This window comes from Solanum dulcamara, chromosome 4 (assembly GCF_947179165.1).
Source record: "Solanum dulcamara chromosome 4, daSolDulc1.2, whole genome shotgun sequence".
NCBI classification, from domain to species: domain Eukaryota; kingdom Viridiplantae; phylum Streptophyta; class Magnoliopsida; order Solanales; family Solanaceae; genus Solanum; species Solanum dulcamara.
Window position 1 is genome coordinate 7,607,799 of NC_077240.1, and position 19,462 is coordinate 7,627,260.

The 19,462-nt window shown below is 34.8% G+C and overlaps 4 protein-coding genes across 4 annotated transcripts; 1 reads left to right on the forward strand and 3 right to left on the reverse strand.

Annotated features, from left to right (window-relative positions):
* Positions 1-1,934: 1,934 nt before the first annotated feature.
* On the reverse strand, positions 1,935-3,377 carry LOC129885906 (3'-5' exonuclease-like). Its single transcript, XM_055960380.1, has one exon. The coding sequence runs from the start codon at positions 2,868-2,870 to the stop codon at positions 2,229-2,231; it is 642 nt and encodes a 213-aa protein (XP_055816355.1). The 5' UTR covers positions 2,871-3,377; the 3' UTR covers positions 1,935-2,228.
* A 78-nt stretch (positions 3,378-3,455) lies between these two features.
* LOC129885904 (uncharacterized) lies at positions 3,456-6,356 on the forward strand. The gene is made up of 2 exons (XM_055960379.1): positions 3,456-4,774; positions 5,169-6,356. Exons 1-2 carry the CDS (start codon positions 4,570-4,572, stop codon positions 6,107-6,109), a joined length of 1,146 nt encoding a protein of 381 aa, XP_055816354.1. The 5' UTR covers positions 3,456-4,569; the 3' UTR covers positions 6,110-6,356.
* Positions 6,357-6,446: 90 nt separating this feature from the next.
* LOC129885903 (stromal 70 kDa heat shock-related protein, chloroplastic) lies at positions 6,447-11,083 on the reverse strand. Its single transcript, XM_055960378.1, has 8 exons — positions 10,382-11,083; positions 9,325-9,577; positions 8,734-8,813; positions 8,480-8,622; positions 8,291-8,389; positions 7,983-8,172; positions 7,500-7,898; positions 6,447-7,259 (listed from the first exon to the last, which is right to left on the reverse strand). Exons 1-8 carry the CDS (start codon positions 10,931-10,933, stop codon positions 6,855-6,857), a joined length of 2,121 nt encoding a protein of 706 aa, XP_055816353.1. The 5' UTR covers positions 10,934-11,083; the 3' UTR covers positions 6,447-6,854.
* Positions 11,084-13,372: 2,289 nt separating this feature from the next.
* LOC129885907 (phosphoribosylamine--glycine ligase) lies at positions 13,373-17,004 on the reverse strand. The gene is made up of 4 exons (XM_055960381.1): positions 16,618-17,004; positions 15,787-16,160; positions 15,135-15,665; positions 13,373-13,978 (listed from the first exon to the last, which is right to left on the reverse strand). Exons 1-4 carry the CDS (start codon positions 16,847-16,849, stop codon positions 13,571-13,573), a joined length of 1,545 nt encoding a protein of 514 aa, XP_055816356.1. The 5' UTR covers positions 16,850-17,004; the 3' UTR covers positions 13,373-13,570.
* Positions 17,005-19,462: the final 2,458 nt, after the last annotated feature.

Genomic DNA, 19,462 nt, shown 5'->3' on the forward strand with positions numbered 1-19,462 from the left:
GATATTGCTGAAGCTCATGAGGATAGGAAGAAGAAGAAGAAAAATGGAAGTGGCAGAATCCTAAAAGCCTGTAAGCGCCTTTTTGGAATCTGAAGGTCACCATAAAATGAATCATTTCATTCTTTTTCTTTTAAAAAATAAACTTTTTCAAAGTCAAAAGAGTTTTGTAGTCACGGGGGCTACACTATGAAGAACATATAGAGTATTATTAAATTGCTCATTACTCCCTAGTCCCCATACCCAACACTTTGGCCGAGCTCATGAGTGGAGAAAATTCAAGATTTAAAGTCCACAATTTCAGGACAGACATATGCATATATAGTTTGAGTCGGAAGGTGTGAGTTCAGTTCAATTCGCTCTACTCGCTCTAAATCTACCTCTGAATTCACTGGTATAAGAAGAAGAGTTTGTATGTGTATGCACTCAAGGGAGGTACTTCTACTTATATCTTGAGAATGTTAAATCTTTGGCATTTTATCTCTGTTTTGTGAACTTCTTTATGTATACAAACAACAACAACAACAACAGCCCAGTATAATCTCATCATGTGGGTCTGGGGAGGGTAGAGTGTACGCAGACCTAACCCCACCTTGAAAGGTAGGGCGACTGTTTCCGAAAGACCCTCGGCTTAAGGGAGAAGAACAAGAGAGGAAAACAAGGAAAACAAAACATAAGTCAGTAGAGCTAAGCATATCGAAAACAATATAAAAATATGAATAATGAGAGCGAGAAAGTCAAGGTAGGAAAGACCAGAAAGAAATGAGCATTAACTACTATAGATAAATAGGATACCCAAATAAACCAGACCAACAAATATAAGCAGAACTTCTTTATGTATGTTGTCTTATTTCTTTTTTTGTCCTGGGTTGGAGATCTTCTTATTAAAATGGCACTCAGGTAAGAATTTTTGTAATAATAAGCACAAAAAGTGGGGTCTTCTAATCTTAGAAGTTATAAGTGCAAGTTAATGTTTGAGTTAATTTGTTCAATCTTGCAGTCAACAACAACATACATAAATAGTTGTAATCCCACAAGTGGAATTTAGAAGTTTGACTATGAGGAAGCTGATTGAGATCCAAATCTAGGCATAAACTAATGACTTTTCAATTCAAAGCCTTGCCATTAGTTATAATAGTGACGTAACAATTGTCTGGGAAAGTGAGGTGAACTTCTGAGGGAATATGGATCCAAAAAAAAAGAAAAAGCAGAGAAAAGTCTAGATATTGAACAAAGGAAAAGGAAAATGAGTTTAAAATAAGTGAAATATCAGCAAGCATGTGGAGTGTGGACATCAGACAATGAAGACAAAAATGGATGTACCAAGGCTTCACTTGATTTCACTCAGGATCCATCATTATGAGGCCATGAACTATTAAGCACAAAACAATATCATAGCCAATCCTTATCACAACTATAAAAATCAGACAGTGGACAGGTTTTTAATTGTTCAAAAATGATCAGCAGTGGAGAAAGACAACTCAATCTAAGACTCCTTGCCTCAATCTTGTTAAAGATTACAAAATTTTTAGTGTTGTACACATTTCCACTAGATTTTTGTAGTTAAAAAGTGATTAAAAGTATAGCATTACATTTAAGAGCAGTGGTATAACTTTTGAACAATCTATAAAACCAAAATGTATAATGTACAACACTTATAAGGTCATCATTTTCTAGTCTTCACTCTCAAATATATGATGTCTCACATGTGTTCGATACTCCAAAAATACACTACTTTTGAAAGATCCGACACGCACCTGATGACATTTTTGAAGAGTCCAACCAACTTAGCATGTCAATACCGTTTGATGAATAAAAGATTACCCTTTGAGGTAAGTGTTACAAAACCTGAATTAAGTGACCCCTTTGAGACATTGTCATCTAATTGAGTCCTTACCTTTTCCCATCCTAGGTGTCTAGTACAAATATACAAATTTTGACATATTACTCTAAACAATAACTGTAGCAAAATAATACGATAATCGAAGTACAAGAAACAACAAATAAAAGAAATCAGAGGACAATCTCCTGTACTACTATTTATAAAGGGACACAAAATCATCTCTCTCATAATCCAGATGGAATGATAGTAAACTGGAATCAACACAACTAGAGGAAATAGTTTCATACAGACACTTACAATTTGAGTAGAAGAAAAGGATAACTGTTGTATTTTACTTATATGGTATATTCTTGTGTTACTTTTTAATAAAGGTGAAAATAAGCATATTCTAATACCAAGCACTTAACACCCTGCCAACTTGAAAAGAAAGATAGGCATCAAGGCAAGCATAACATATCTGGTTAGGGCTAAGCCAACGCTGATCCCAAGCACTGATTGTCACACTCTTGGGCTTCTCAATCTCTATTCCCGCAATTTCCTTCCCCAAATCTTTGAGCCCTGAATTGATTAGTTTCTTCTTGTCCAGCTCCACTGATGCCCACTCCCGTAGATCAACCGTATTCGACACTTCAAGTTCATAGTCCTCCCACAGCTTATCCACGTCACAATGAATACCAACCCCAACGAATCTGTAGTCGTCGCTGTTCAGGAAGTTTCGGAGTCGGCGGGGAATATAGGTGGAGTGGATAATTTGGTAGATGAGGCAGGAGTTTCCGACACACAACTGGACAGTGGCGACGTGGTTTCTTCCGGCGCCGGATTTGAAGTTTGGGCGCCACTCGATGTCAAGCCCTACAATCAAACGGTGAAGACGGGATTCGTTTAAGATTTCGGTTCTGTTAATCCATGAGGACACAGTAGAGGGAGAAAGAGTGACGGTGGTCTCGATTTCGGTGTCGTCCAGAATGACATCGTATAGTTTGTAGTCACATTTGCAGTCCAACTCGTACTCTGTTAGCTTCACAGCCATGGCGTTCAAAGGCAAGGACTGAACCTCTATACACTTTTTGTGAATTTTGAAGTAAGAAATAGTAGTAAATTTAGGGTTGGTTCTGTTTCACAAGTGCCATTGGATCAAAATATTCTTTAATTCCTAAAATCAATCAAAGATGTAAAAATGGAGGTGCCACCAAAACTTGTTAAGTTGAGTTTGTTGTTGGATTGGTTATGCTGTTGTACCGAGCAAAATGTTGTTCACAAAAGGGAAAAAAATAATTAGAAATAAAGATATTCAAGATAAGCCGCGAGAAACAAGATTTAAATTGTTTAGGTCTGTAAATAGGAGATGCATTAGTGTGGAAGTGTGAGAGTTTGATTACAAATCACAGGTGATTATAAGAGAGATAAAGATAGAATGAAAAAATATTGAGAAGAGACATAATGTAACTTTATTTTATCCATGATCTTAGATAAGAGATTATGAATAATATGAATTAGATTAGGGGGTTAGTTAGATAGTTGAGAGAGTTGTCTCACTTTATCTTTCATACTAATAGTTGTAGTATTATTATTGGGTTAATAATATGATTCATTGTTAATAAAAGATGTAAAAACAATCTTTCTACTATTTATTTTTTTCAAACTGCTTTTTCAATTTCTGTTACTATCTACCTTTTCTTGTACTTCAATTATCATACTATTTTGTTGAATTATTTTTTTTTTGCTTCACAAGATTTTGTAATGCTTTATTTAGTACCGAGTTGAGGGTTTAACAAAAACAACATATTTACCTTCCAAGGTAGAGAAATGTCTGCATACACCTCCGTCTTTTTTTTTTGATATCTCTGAACTGATTAAACCAATTTTTCGAAATTGAGCAGGTAAAGAGGGGGAAATTTGTTTGGTGAGAGCTCAACTTAAGCTATTCATTGCTTACACAATTTTGTTGAAGTTACTATTCTTTTTTTTTCTAGAATGTTTTGTCAATCTTTTTTAAGTATCTGTTTTGATATGTGTTTCCTTGAACTGGAGAGTCAATCGAAAACAACCTTTTTACCTATCATAAGATCTAATATATTCTACCTTTTTTGAACTCCACTTATTAAATTACACTGAGTACATTTTTATTGTAACAATTTGTTAAAAGGATAAAAATTTATCTTTATTGTGTGTTTATATCAAACCAAGTAAATACATGATACGTATTCTCATTATCCAATAAATTCTCCGTGTAAATGACGTAACATTAAGTATCTTATCCTGTTATTCCAAAATAGGTGGCATATACTTCTCTGACATTATAAAAATACCATATGTTAATGAATGTAGGCAACAGAATCATATTATCAACCTTTTAATTTCCTGAATACAAGGAAACTTTTTGTCCCCTCAAAAATCGAATCAAAATGAAAGAATCCTCAGAATAATAGGAAATACCATAAAAATTAACACAAATTAATAGCCTTGTTTATCCATATATACCAGAAAGTCCCTTCTTTCTTTTTTTTCCTGCTATTTTCACTATTGTTAGAGCCAGACAATCAAATCTATGGCAAAAAAAAATTGAAACCAATTTCTACGTATTATAAATACACAAATACCTGAATGTTCTTCTTTTTATCATCTCAATTCTTGAAACATAATAATATTCTTGTTATTCTAATTCCAATTCTTCTTCCGTTTGTGTATATAGATTTTTTCTTGTTGTTTTTTTGTCATTTGTTTTGAAAATGCCAATAGAAGGTGTTGCGATGGTGGAGGAACCTGTTTTATGTGGTTCACCACTAGGGTCCAGCCCAACCTCCCCTAAAAGTAGGATTAAGTTTCTGTGTAGCCAGGGAGGAAAAATTCTTCCTCAACCAGCTGATGGCCACCTCAAGTATGTTGGTGGCGAGACACGTGTTATCTCCGTTCCTCGGGACATTAAACTTTCAGGTAAAATTATTTCTTAGATCCTTTTTTAACTGTTTTATATGAATATGTTACATTGGGGCTAACTGAATCCTGAATTGATTTGTATGATGTGTATTTAATTGGAATTGAACAATTTTTCACCCTTTTTTATTTTCCATATCATATCCAATTGCCAACATTCTTATGCTCATATTTTTGATAGTTTTATCAGAGAAATTTGTCATGTATGATTTATCTATAATTGCAAAAGATTATGGCTCTAGGAGTCATTAATAATTGACAAGACTCAAAACATCATTTAATCACCAGATTGATTGTTGACTTGGTTCAAATAAATATAATTTTGGAATTGCCTATGAATAAAGCAGAATCCGAGTTTTCGAGTAAATAACATGACTGTTACGCCACATTACAGAACTCATGAAGAAGCTAACTCCTCAAATTGAGGGTGACATGGTTCTCAAATATCAACTAGTACACGAAGACCTTGACGCCTTGATCTCGGTAAAAACAGACGAGGATCTACGCCACATGTTAGAAGAATATGATCGTTGTGAAAGTACAGGGATTCCGAGGCTTCGTGCCTTCCTCTACCCAGCAAAGCCTGTTGTGGTGGACCACCACATGACACCTCCTGAACCTCTAGAACAACGATACATTGATGCTATTAATGGTATAATCCGTGCAAGGGAAGCAGGCCTTAGGATACAACAACCTCTAAGCATAAGCCAAGCCTCTTTTGGGTTTTCCTCTGCTTGCTCTTCACCAAGATCTCCTGACAGTTGCACTACTGATGGTGTTATCCATGAGACTTTGCTACAAAGTATCTTTCAAAATAGAAGTCAACTGCACAAAGTTCATAGTTCCCCTAGCTTTTACAATGTTACTAACCAGCAACAACATGGGTTACATCATAACCATCAATCATTGCAGCAGCAGCAACATCACTATTACAACTTCAGGCAACAAAACTACAATGGTTACCAGTTAAACAAGCCTCCTCATGGTCCTGGTGATCCAGTCAAAGGGCCAGACAGGCTGTTTTCTGTTAGGTCTGTTGGTCGAACTGAGGGGTTAAGGTATCAAATGGATCATAACCAACATTACTATCAATCACCCTCGAGGCACAGCCGTGGCAGTGGCTGTTGCACAAAATGTATGCATTTTGATGATATTGGCCATTATGGGGAGAGGAGAAACGGAAGTATATCGCCGAGCAGTTACTCTATGGAGATAGGAAATGGTTGTGCTTCACCAGGAGGTTATTCTGTGGAAAGAAGAACCAGTAGTCTTTCTCCCAGTCCCATTCCACTAAGCCCTCGCTTCTCCAATATGGCTAGCTCAGGGGATACTTAAAGACTCTTTATGTGCTCTGCAATTTCCACATAAGTTTGGCAAGAGATCAAACATAATTATCAATCACCCACTCTCTTTGGTATACGTTACTGTACAGTAAATAATTATTTTATCATATAAGGAGGAATGAACATTCGTCTTTTGCATTTTACCTTGGACTTTGTATAATAAATACTGAAATTCTGATTGGTTCCTCAGGACAATTATTTTGTACTTACCTTAAACTTGAACTTTGTCACTTTTCTTGATTGAAATAGAAGCACAGTAAAGGATTTAAGCTTCCAAGGTAGAGGATATGAGATTGAAAAGATAAATAGAACTATTTCAACTTCAGTACTATGAGTTAAATTCAAATTCATTCACTCCAATAACAGCAAGTAATCCAAAAACACAAGGAACTATAGGCAAGGATCCACAAGGTACCCCCTTACACAAGAGTTATGGAACAATAGGGTGAGAGAACCAGAAAGAGCAGTTTCTCTAACCTTCTGGTTTGAACCGCTAACATTTCTAAAAATATTCATGGGTGGACACTGTTTCATTTTGCAATCAAGAGTAACCCCACCAACCTCAACATTTCTAACCTCTAGTTCCCTCTATGAATTATCTTTTCCGCATACCCCATTCCACCAGAAATTATCCCCCAAAATCGTAATTGTGCACAAAGTTAAATCCTTTATACACAACCTAAGCAAGAGTATAAAAGCTGAAAATTAAATATAGCCTCAAAATTGCTCTTCTATGCTCACTTGCTGTCGGTGAAATCAGCATCAATTACGTCGCCTCCATCAGGTCCCTTCCCAGACGATGATTCTGAAGGTCCATCAGAACCGCCAGGTGCTGGACCAGCACCTGGTGCAGCACCAGGCTGGTTGTAGAGTGACTGACCAAGTTGCATTACTTCTTGGTTAAGGGCAGCCATAGCATCCTTTATGGCCTGAGTTGAGCCTCCTGAAATTGCTTCTTTAAGCTCTCCAAGTTTAGCCTCAACCTTTTCTTTCACCGGCCCTGGTACTTTGTCTCCAAGTTCTTTCAACTGCTTCTCTGTCTGGTAGACAACAGAATCGGCCTGGTTCTTTGTGTCTATGGCATCTCTCTTCTCCTTGTCTTCCTGGGCAAATCTTTCAGCTTCTTTAACCATTCTCTCGACCTGTTTCCATGCAACCAGAAATCCCATCATTTATGAGCAACAAGGGGAGCTAGAATGGAATGATATGCAACATATTGCTCCATATACAACCAAAAATATTAAAAGCCAATATAAGAAGGAAAAATAAAAACGGCAAATTTCAGCAACTGATAAAAACACGATACAACTCTTCGCACAACTACCTAGCTAGAATTGCTAAAGGAAACATGATCCGAGTAGAATTGGAAGTCAAAAACATACCTCATCACCAGGCAATGTGCTGGCACCCGTAATGGTGATGTCTTGCTTCTTCCCAGTACCCTTGTCAATAGCAGTCACAGAGAGAATGCCATTGGCATCAATGTCAAATTTCACTTCAATTTGAGGAACCCCTCTTGGGGCAGGAGGAATTCCATCAAGCCGGAAGCTGCCTAAAGATTTGTTGTCCCTAACAAATTCTCGCTCCCCTTGGAGGACATTAATTTCTACACTTGTCTGACCATCAGCAGCGGTAGAGAACACTTCAGATTTGGAGGTAGGCAATGTGGTATTTCTTGGAATGATCTTTGTCATCACACCACCAAGTGTTTCCAAACCAATGGACAACGGTGTGACATCTAAAAGGACAATATCGCTGACATCTCCGGCCAACACTCCAGCCTAGAATAATGAAGAAAATGAGGTGTGCACCAAAATACTAATCAAGACCAGAAAACAAGAACCTGGAACAAACAAAGGTATTACCTGCACTGCAGCACCAAGAGCAACAACTTCATCGGGATTAACTGTAACATTAGGGTCCTTTCCAGTCAATTTCTTAACAAGTTCCTGAACAGCTGGAATACGTGTAGAACCACCAACAAGGATCACCTCGTCAATATCGCTGAAGGAGAGCTTGGCATCTCTCAAGGAATTCTGAACAGGAGTTTTAAGCCTATTGCAGTACAAGAGCAAAAAAGCTGACATCAAACCCTCTTATCTTGTAAAAATCCAGGCCACTTAATCATCAAAGTTGATAAGCTATAAAAGAAAGTGTGTTGTATTGATGTTACCTGTCAAGCAGATCTGAGCATAGTTCTTCAAATTTACCACGTGTGATAGTGGTCTCAATGTGTTTAGGACCATCAGCAGTGGCTGTAATGAATGGCAAACTACAACAAAAAATATAATTTCAAAATCAACAGATAACAAAACCACAAAGAGAAAAGAAACAAAATGAAGCTTGAAAAAGTTATACATACCTTATGTTAGTCTGGGTCAGTGATGACAGTTCCATCTTAGCTTTCTCAGCAGTCTCAGTCAGACGTTGAAGAGCTTGTTTGTCCTTCAAAAGATCAATACCTTCATCCCTCTTGAAACTAGCAGCAAGCCAATCAACAATCCTCTGCATGAGTGGAATACTTCAAAATTACTTCTAGCGGGAACTAGTAATTTTGAGTTACATTGATCAATCAAGCAACAAATGCATTTTCATTAGAGGGCACAGAAAACAAACCTTGTCAAAATCATCACCACCAAGATGAGTGTCACCAGAAGTTGACAACACCTCAAAGACACCGTCACCAACCTCAAGAACTGCAAGTAAAAAAATTGTTACAGTTGCCACAAGCATGAGTTCACAGATATAAGGATAAAGTCAAAACGTTAAGTCAAGCTGTTAAAAAGATATTCTATAGTAGCATCCCCTACACTACATAGGAAAGCTACCAGTAGCAAAAGCCAGCACAGAGGTCATATAGTATAAAGAAACAACATTTAAGAGTTACCAGCTATAAGCTCATTCCTAAGAACCTCTCAACACGCAGCTCAAGCTTAAAAAGGTATGGGATAACCAGCAGTAATAGTTTTTTGCAGCTACTATCTCAAACCTTTAATTTTAGTTTCTATAAAATACCCCTACAAACTTGTTTTTAACCTATCCCTCTCCTATAAATTGTGGCTGAATGCACAGCATGATTATTGGATACTCAAAGTATGGAAATCACCTAACAGGACACAACAGCATAGCCAAGCACAGAAAGCAGGGAACAGTTTTCAAGACACAACAGAGCTAACCCACAGGAGGGAACTATAGTGCCATTATTACCTGATACATCAAAAGTACCACCTCCAAGATCAAAAACCAAAATTGTTTCATTATTTTTCTTTTCAAAACCATAAGCCAAGGAGGCAGCAGTGGGTTCATTAATTATCCGAAGAACCTCTAATCCAGCAATGCGACCTGCATCCTTAGTTGCTGTCCTCTGAGAATCATTGAAATATGCAGGAACCGTGACAACAGCCTTGGAAACCTTGTCATTCAAAAATTTGGATGCATCATCCACCAACTTTCTCAGGACCTAAACCAGAAAACAGAATAAATCAGTAGTAAGTCAACAGAAGCGTGGAAGCAATAAAACTCATAAACAATGGCCAGCTCACTTGACTATGGAACTAAAAAATAAAAACTCAAGAAAAAGTATCTGGCAGGATGCTCAAGCCTCTATATGCACTCTTGTCTAATCAACTTTGCAAGAGCGTCATATAAATTATGCTTTATTGGACATCAAAATCATATTGTTCAGACTAACTCCAGCAAAGGCATGTGAATTAACGAACTTCAAGATCTCAAATTGTGAAGACAGTTACACTGCCACTGTTTTAGACATGGAGTAAAAGATTGTTTAGAAAAATGTACACCTCCTCCTTTTGGCATATGGAGGAATATTTTTCTGGACTTTTAGTGAATGTTACCTTAAATTGTGGACTATATTGTCTCAAAAGGAAAAATAATGTTCTTTTACAATCCCCAGACTTCTACTCCATATCTCTTACTTCAATCAATACTTAGATATTATAAGGTAATCAATATTTAGACATTATCACTCAGACTTTAATATAGATTAGTTTAGAACACTATCCTTATACCTTATCCTACAACCTGCAATATCATCCGTCATCAACTTTTCTACCTACTCCATACCAAAAGCACCCTGAATGTCCAGACTTTCTCAAGGACCACATATTCCTAGTCAGGCTGGTCAGAAACACCAACTGCAATTATTTTTCTAAGCGTCCAACTAATTCAAGTCCAGAAATGCAAGTGAAGACAAACCTAAAGCGGTAATACAAGTTTATGAAGCAGAATACAAGATTGCATATACCTGAGCTGAAATTTCTTCAGCAGCGAAAGATTTGCCAATGGCAGGGCAATCAAGCTTGACGTTTCCATTCTCATCTCTGATGACATTGTACGACACCTGCTTCGACTCCTCATCCACCTCATTCATCTTCCTCCCAATGAATCTCTTCACCGAAAAGAATGTATTCTCCGGGTTCACCACAGCCTGACGCTTTGCAATTTGACCAACAAGCCTATCCCCACTCTTCGTATAAGCGACCACTGAAGGAGTTGTCCTCTGCCCTTCAGCATTCGTCACTATGGTAGGCTTCCCTCCTTCCATAGCAGCCACAGCGGAATTGGTGGTCCCCAAGTCAATTCCCACCACCTTCTCCGCCACCACACGCATCGGGGCGTAACCACCGCCATTCCTCTGGGTGGAACTGCTCTTCTTCTGCTTTAATCCAAAGGCTAGGGTTCTATTGTTGAGTTTTTGCCCCAAAAACACAGACTTTGAGGGTTTCCTACTGGAAGAAGATGAATTTGCGAAATATGTGGCTCCAAGAGCGTGAATTTGAGCTGTTGAAGATGCCATAGTAAAAGTTGGGAGTGAAGGAAACCCTACTAATCCTAGAAGAAAGATGAAGAATTGAGAATTTAGGAACTTAGAGGAAAAGCCGAGGTAGGAAAAGGAGGAAGAAGTGTAGAAGAAGAGAAGATAAGGAAGAGGGTGAGGGTTAGGTGAGTACACGGGGGTAACAAAAATTAAAGGATCGTATAAATTATGTTGAATAAGTTATGCCATGAAATTAGTCGTGGTGAGATTAGTTTTTATTATTTATTCATATTCATTGAGAATAAATTATTTATTTATGAAAATATTTTTTATCTTATTTAATTTTTTTTATGTTTTTTTTTTGTAAACTTTAGTTATTCATTCCTAAAAATAAAATTCTCATCTTATTTAACATAAATATTTTTATTTATGCATTTTCATGATTATGCCAAGTGTTTTTAAAATTAAACTTTCATCTTATTTAATTTTAAAATAAAATATTCAGCTTTTTTAGTTTTAAATAACTTAAATATAAAACTTCACTCTTATTTAGCTTAAAAATAAAACTTTCATCTTGTTAAGTTTAAAAATAAAACTTTCATTTTAAATTTATTAAAGTAAAAGAAATTTTGTTATTATAATTATCTATATTTTAAAGTTATCTACATTTTAATTGATATATAAAATATAATTTTTAAGTTAATAATAAATTATTTAATTAAAAATATATAATTTAATAATGAAGTGATTATTTTAAAAAAAATCAAAATATAAATAAAGATAACAATTAGAGTAAATTAGATTGAATGTCAACGGCGGCAACCAAATAAAGCATGAAAAAAATATTCAGTCGATGGCATTTGAATTTGATAACTCATGAACGCCTAAATCATTATTATTGTTATTTTATTTTTATATTGAAAAGGGAATGAAGCAAAGAAAATGACTAGACCTAATTTGTGATCAATCGTATTAGTATTCTCTTTCTCGAGGTGGTTTAAATTGGCTTATAAGTTGTTTTCAGTTTTTTTGAGTGTTTGGCTAGTCAACTTAAAGTCATTTTGTGCTTAAAATAAATTTAAATAAATAGTTGAATTTATTTGGATGAACTTATTTTAAATAATTTATAAGTAAAAAAAAAATTAGCCTACACTTATTTTTTTTAATTTAAAAGCAATTTTTAACTTATAAATTACTTAAAAATAAGTCAATCCAACTATTAATAATTTTTTAGCACAAAAGAGAATATAGCAAATATTTTTACCTTTTTCTTGATTGACTTTGTGGGCCTGCCTTGTTGCATGATGCACGCCACATTGCCAAGTTAGGGATTTCACCCGATACAGAGGCGGATGGAGCTTTAACGTGTCGGATTCTTCCAAATTCAATACTTTAAAATTAAAAATATAAATTTACACATGAATTTATATATAGAATTGAATCATGAATTCTCTTCTATATGAGGTGTGTGTATGTATTTTCCTCATTTTCCTTGTATATGAATGATTTAAAAAGTTGAAAGTATGTATTTAATTAATCATAATTAAGTGAAATATTTCTTTTTCCTCCTCCCGTTTCATACCTAGATTCAAACATATATGTCATGGGTGTGTTTTGGTATAACAAAAAACATTTTATAAATGATATTTTAAAATTTTAATGGTTGGTTGATCAAAATATTTTCTCTCGAAAAACATAAATTTTAATATTTAAAAAAAAGAGTTTCTTTGAGAAAGCATTTATCGTTTAAATTATATATAAATATATGTACAATGTTTTTCCTTACCTCGGTTGTTGGAATTCTAGGGTTAGTGACGTAAATCGTAATAGCTGATTTCAGTTGAAGTCTTTTGTTTTTATTTTTATATTTTATTATTATAATTACTACTATTGGTATTGCTATTATTGTTGTTATTATTAATAATAAATAGCTACATTAATTGAGTTGAACTTATCTTTTAATTGAAATATAAATTTTTATTGTAATTCTTTTAATATATTAATTAATTAAGTTAATGATAATAGTTGTTGATTTCAAAGTTTTTAAAATTTTTATTTCTCAATTCAAATGAACAAATAAATTAACTTAACCACTTTCAATGAAATTTAAAATTATTTATTAAATATTCTTTAATTTTTAACTCAAATTTTAAAATTTTATAACAAAATTCAAAAAAATTACATGATTAATACGTGAATAGAGATAACTATCATATTATTAGGAAGAAAACTATTTTTGCCAGTTTCCTGATATTATGTTAAAAGTTTAATAGAATATGGGACTGATAGGTCAGACAATAATAAGAGATCTGATCTCTTTTACCGTGATAATTACTATTTCAAATTTATATTACTTTAATTAAAAGCTTTTATAACAAAGTATATTAATTTTTCCTTAAAAAAAGCACATGGTCGAAATATAATTATTTTTTCTCTTTAATTCAATACTAAGAGGATTAATCGTGTTTTCACTCACTATTCATAAAATGTTATTTCCTTTGTCCCAAAATAAATGTCACTTTAAGATTTAGGATACAACAGCTTCTTTTTTAAGTTTTATCAGCAGCTTTCATTAGGCAATATAGAATCACCTTATTAGAATTTAGGGGTTTCTATCTATTCCTGGACTCTTAGCCAATGCCAAGCTGATAACCATATCATGCTTCCAAAATGTTTTTACGAATATTGTTTTTGAGGTAGTGCTCTCCAACCAATATCTCGTCTATAAAAACCTCCACGCCAACTAATTTGTTCAACAGCTTGATAAGCTCTATCCCGAGCCTCTTCAAGATCTTTTCCTTTTGCTGTGACTCCAAGAACACGTCCCCCAGTAGCAATGAAATTTCCATCTGCATCAAAAGCAGTTCCAGCATGGAATACTTTGACCGATGGAGCAACTTGCTCTGCTTCTTCAAGCTTATTAATGATTGTTCCTTTCTGGTAGCTGCCAGGATAGCCATTACTTGCCATAACAACCACCATGGCTGATCCAGGGGACCAGTCCAAAGACATCCCATGTAGCCTCCCACGGCAAGCTGCCAGCAAAATTTCAACCAAATCTGACTCTAACCGAACCATCAACACCTGTAAAGCATAAGAAAAAAGACTTCAAAACTATTTTATTGGATAGAGTAATTACATTGAACACAATGAGATGCCACTCCTATTTCCAACATGTTTCATCACCATGTACCATGTAAAACTTACAAAGAAGTAACCAGAAAAAATTGGCAGCTATAACTGAAAAGGATAGACAAGCATCAAAAGAAGAAAAATAATCAACACAAAATTCTACTCTTTCTGTGATCAAATATTGTCTTTCCCTACAATTCTGCCTTCCTGAATACGCAACGGCATAGGACAAACATATAGGATGAACTAACTTAAATTACTGTTGCTTTAACTAAGTAAATATGCAAACCTAACTAAACACAAAGCCATCCATAAATTCTGAATCACCTCTCTCACTATACACTAACTGATTTCATCGTAGTATACGTACAAAATGTCACTCACTCTTTGGGATAATAATTACAGAAAAAAGGCTCAACCAAATGTTCACTAAAACCCCTGCGGATGCAACTAAATAGGAACAATGAGGGTACATAGTGAGCTAATTCTATAATTTAATATTATTGTTTAGAAAAAAAAAAATATGGTTTAAGGGAGTATAATAGCTTCTACACTTTGACAAAAAAGTGATGAAGGCATGAAGCTACACTCTAGGAGAGGTGTTCTAATGTGACAAGAGTAACTTGTCATCCAAGATAAGAATGCCAAAACACTACGAGTTTGTATAACAGATCTGATATTTCTAAGCTCATAAATGAAAAGAGAGCACCTGCTTACTTAGCAATAACACCTTCAATTATCCACCTCCTGAACCAATTAGTTTCCAGACAAAAAAAAGATCTTGAACCAATTTAACAATATTCTTTACTTGTAGGACACGATGGTATAACTCTCTACACCAAAAAAAAAAAAAAAGAAAAAGAAAAAGAAAGAAGAGAGTATGTGTTACTTTGGGATGCATCTAGCATTCTATTGCTTATGAAAGACTAAAACCTCATGCACATAGCATACCAAATCATGTAATGAATAGGAAGCAGCATGTTTCACACAACACATTCATCATATACCAAAGAGAAGAAGCAAAGGGTCTGATACTCTCCTAAGCGTACCACAACTTGCAATACGAAAATAAAAGTTTGATTGCACCTGGCAAGCAAATCCAACTAACCTGACATTCTGGATCTCCAAAGCGTACATTGTACTCAATTAACTTTGGCAAACCAGATTTCTTCTCGATCATGAGCCCAGCATACAGAACCCCAACAAACTTGCAGCCTTCTTCAGCCATTCCCTTCACTGTAGGGAGAATTATAGATTCCATGACCATTGATTGCAGTTCTTTTGTTATGACAGGAGCCGGAGAATATGCCCCCATCCCACCAGTATTTGGTCCTGTATCGCCGTCCCCAACTCGTTTGTGGTCTTGGGCAGATTCAAGAGGTATGGCATGCTCACCATCTACCAGAGCAAAAAATGATGCTTCCTCTCCTTCCAAATATTCCTCTACAACCACTCGAGAACCAGCAGAACCAAAAACGTTGTCTACAAGCATAGAATCAACAGCCTCGTATGCTTGCTCCAATGCCATGGCAACAATCACTCCTTTACCAGCAGCCAATCCATCCGCCTTAACAACAATTGGGGCACCTTCCTGTTTGATGTACTCTTTTGCAGCGGATGGGTCTGTAAAAGCTTGATACTGCAGATACTCCACAGTAGATAAACTCAAGAGATGAAGTGAACCAAGAAATTAAAAGCCAAGTACGTTTAATAAAAGAAAAACAAGTAAATATAGATGATACTGGATAGTGGGTGCAGACCTTTGCCGTTGGAATTCCATATTTATCACATAAGCTCTTCATGAAGTTCTTAGAACCTTCTAAAGCAGCTGCTTCTGAAGAGGGGCCAAAGGTAGGAATTCCTTCCTTGACAAGGTCATTAGCAAGACCTGCAACAAGCGGAGCCTCTGGTCCAACCACAACCAGCCCAACTCCCCATTTACAACAGAAAGCAATCACAGCTGAACTATCTAAAACATCAAGGTCCGATATGCAAGTCGCATCACCTGAGCTGGAAATTCCAGCATTACCCGGCGCACAGAAAATAGCGTCACAAGAGGGGGATCGCCTCAGAGCATGACAGAGCGCATGCTCTCTCCCTCCTCCTCCAATTACCAAGACAACCACCCTTTCCTCTATAATAGCAATTAGAAAGGAATCAATAAATAATGCTGAGAAACTTTATGAATTTTACAATATATCACGGAACAATTAGATAAATATAAAACACCAAAAGAAAATACTTTTATATTTAAAAAGAAGAAAAGAAAGGGTCTTGCACGGCAATTACAAGCTATTGAATAACAACTCAAAATTCATTCTCTACTCCAAAGGGAAGTGAAAATCAAAATCCAAGAAAAGAAGAAGGTATTAGCATATCCATTCAGTGAGAGTAAATAGAATCACTTGCGAATAGGCAGAATAATTGGGATTCTGAAATTCCCAAGACATCTAGCCAAACAAAGGACAAAAATTGAAGGGAAGCAAGTAAAGAGTCAGCTTCTATTCATACAATCAAAACACCGAATTTCTCCAGTTTTTCCTATTCATACAAAACACATGGAAAGACAAAATTGGAGTAGCATTTCTTACTGGGGTTGACATTATCTACCGGAAGGCTGTTGAAAACGGCGAAAGATTTGTATGTATCAAAACCACGGCAAGAACTACGACGAACTCGAAGATTGAAACAACCCCAATTGCTAGAACTGAAGTTGGAACAACATTTTTCTTTCGCCGAAAACAGCTTTACTGAATGATTTTGACAATTGTTTACAAACTTCAAACCAGAAGCAGCTCCTATATTGAGTGACATACATGCCATTTTTCTTCTATTCTTTTACCAATTCACCTCCTTCCTTTCACTTACCCAAAAAAAGTTGAAGAAAAATTCGAAGAATGAGAAGTTGAGCAAGAGCAATTGGACCAGAGTGTTGGAATAGTGTTTTAGGTTTTAGTGATGTTTAACAAAGAGACAGAGATGAAATTAAAAAAATTAAGCAGAGTTGACTGTTTGAATAAAAGTATTGTGGCAAAAAAATGTAAAAAATAATGTGAATTTTATGATTAAAAGAATAAAAAGAGCAGTTTGGGAATTTAGTTAAAATATAAGAGATGTAAAAGTAATTTCCATGGTCATGACTTTAAGCACTTAAAAAAAAAAAAAAATTCTAACTTTTATTTTTGGCTGACTTTAAAAACTTAACTTAAAATTAACATTAAACATACACCACAATAAGCTAAAAGGGGAAAAAGGGAGTCCATCCAATCGGGCTCTTAAGCCCGCTTTTGTTTAGTGACGGCGAATCAAACGGCTTTAAGCCAATTTTTGTAAAAACTCTTCTTTTTTTTTTGGCTAATGAACTTTAAAAAGTTAAGTTAATGATTTCTTAGTCAGCATTTTTTTAATTTAGTTTTCTTTGTATTCAAGATTATGTTACTTCTTATAAATTAAGCAAATATAAAAAAATTTTAGATAATTCCATATCGAATATCAAAATTTTCATCAATAAAATTATTTTTGGGTTGGGTATGATCCTTTTTAATCCATTTCAATTCAAGTATTTTTTAAATGGATCATTAACTCGTCGATTTATTAACTCATCTTATTTTGATCCGTCCAAATTCCATCAATTTTAATAAATTTAATTGTCCAATTTATCTTTCAAATGAACTAATTTTTAATATTTGCTCTTAACAATCAAATTTATGCCTACGAAACATAAATTCTTTAAAGGTGCAGAACACGACTTGCAAATATTATGATACGAAAAAACATATTCATGCACGTGAAAAAATTATTTACCTTTAAAGGCAAAATTAAAAACTAACACAAAATAGGGACAGAAGTGCAAATGTCCCCCTATATAAATCCATGTATTAATTACTTTTACAAAAAAAAATGAGGATAGGTGATCGGATTATCAAACTATTATTAGCAAGTGAAAGTTCAGATTGTCAAACCTAATAATCTACTAAAATTTTCTATATTTTAATTCTCTTCAATCTTAATAACCAATACTCATATCCCACTTACAGCTTGTTTGGATGGTAATTTTCTGTGGTATGGTATGATATGGTTAATAAGAGAATCACGTTTGTTTTAATTGTTTTTTTAATTATATGGTATGATATGGTTGGTTTCATGGTTTTGTAACCCATGAAAACCATCACTTTTTAAAACTACCAATTTGGTGGTATCTCATTGTTTCCTTATTTTTTTTCAGTTATACCTTTACTTAATTTTAAATAATTCTAATTTATTCTTTATTTTTTATTAAACGGTACCCTAATATATGTACTGCTTTCAACAATTTTTGAAGCTTCTAGGGATTTCAAATTGAAATTTTCTCGAGGGCATTTTCATAAATTTATCAGTTACGATACAGTGTCATACAGTCAAACTAAACAACATAATTATCATTAAACAATAACAAATTATACAATCTATCCAAACATAATATTATATTGTACAGTACCATATCATACCATATCATATATTATGAAAGCATGAAAACCACCGTCCAAATGAAGTATTAGTAAAATTTTACTGAATATATTGTTGTTGATGCTTCAAGATCGATGGAAACAAACAAATTCATTTTTGTAAAATTAATTCCTAAGCAACAACCGCTTTTGCGGATCTAGTCATCTAGGCATCGGTGTTGCTGTGCTCACATGCTACAGAAATGAAATTGCCACCCCTAAGACAAACTTTCTTAGGTTAGACACTTAATCCCCCAGTTTTAAAAAATGGAAAATAACTTTGAACCAGAAAATAAATAAATAGAGACCATATATTGTCTGTAACTTTAATGATGCCCCCGAGTCAAGAGGCTGCTCACTGATCATTTGTCAATATGCTCCTTTCTTTTGAAAGTCAATGTTGTCAGTTTACACATCAGGAGAGCCACATACTCCGTTCTTTTTTTCTTTCTTTGAATGAAGTAAGTGAATTCATTTATAGAATGAAGAAACGCAAATAGTACAAAAGTGAATCTGTTAGCTCCATTACAGGGGTTCCTGGGAGCTAACGAAGTCCAAAAAGATGCCAACAGATTTAGTTCCTATAACGACTATAAGCAAGGAGTTTAAAGAAACCACAATGTGGATAAGCCGATAAGGATAAAGAAGCAACTGAATTGACAATGCCAAGAGTACTTGCAACTTCTTATCTCAGGCCTCAGAGCAACAAGCTATAAACATCCATGATCAGGGGATAAGACATGAGAATAGCTCTTGAAAAATGCAATATCAACAGTCAATTGGAGATACGATTATCAAAACCAACAATAATCCAATTTGCTAAGAACAGCTCTTCTGGTCCCAGATAAATAACGTGTGCATATGTGTTCGTGCTTCACTGAATAACACATGCAAGGAAATACTGATTTTTATCTGAAAATTAGCTATTTATGCCCATGAAGCAAATTGGTGC

What these genes read in the sequence shown, in the direction of transcription:
- LOC129885906 (XM_055960380.1), bottom strand. Translation starts at nt 2,870, where the DNA reads ATGGCTGTGAAGCTAACAGAGTACGAGTTGGACTGCAAATGTGACTAC.
- LOC129885903 (XM_055960378.1), bottom strand. Translation starts at nt 10,933, where the DNA reads ATGGCATCTTCAACAGCTCAAATTCACGCTCTTGGAGCCACATATTTC. An exon ending in TGGTACTTTTGATGTATCAG is followed by an intron (nt 8,814 to 9,324) that starts GTAATAATGGCA and finishes TTTTACTTGCAG; the next exon opens with TTCTTGAGGTTGGTGACGGT. An exon ending in GTGGTGATGATTTTGACAAG is followed by an intron (nt 8,623 to 8,733) that starts GTTTGTTTTCTG and finishes CCACTCATGCAG; the next exon opens with AGGATTGTTGATTGGCTTGC.
- LOC129885907 (XM_055960381.1), bottom strand. Translation starts at nt 16,849, where the DNA reads ATGGCATGTATGTCACTCAATATAGGAGCTGCTTCTGGTTTGAAGTTT. An exon ending in ATGGAATTCCAACGGCAAAG is followed by an intron (nt 15,666 to 15,786) that starts GTCTGCACCCAC and finishes GAGTATCTGCAG; the next exon opens with TATCAAGCTTTTACAGACCC. An exon ending in TTGGAGATCCAGAATGTCAG is followed by an intron (nt 13,979 to 15,134) that starts GTTAGTTGGATT and finishes TATGCTTTACAG; the next exon opens with GTGTTGATGGTTCGGTTAGA.
- LOC129885904 (XM_055960379.1), top strand. Translation starts at nt 4,570, where the DNA reads ATGCCAATAGAAGGTGTTGCGATGGTGGAGGAACCTGTTTTATGTGGT. An exon ending in TCGGGACATTAAACTTTCAG is followed by an intron (nt 4,775 to 5,168) that starts GTAAAATTATTT and finishes GCCACATTACAG; the next exon opens with AACTCATGAAGAAGCTAACT.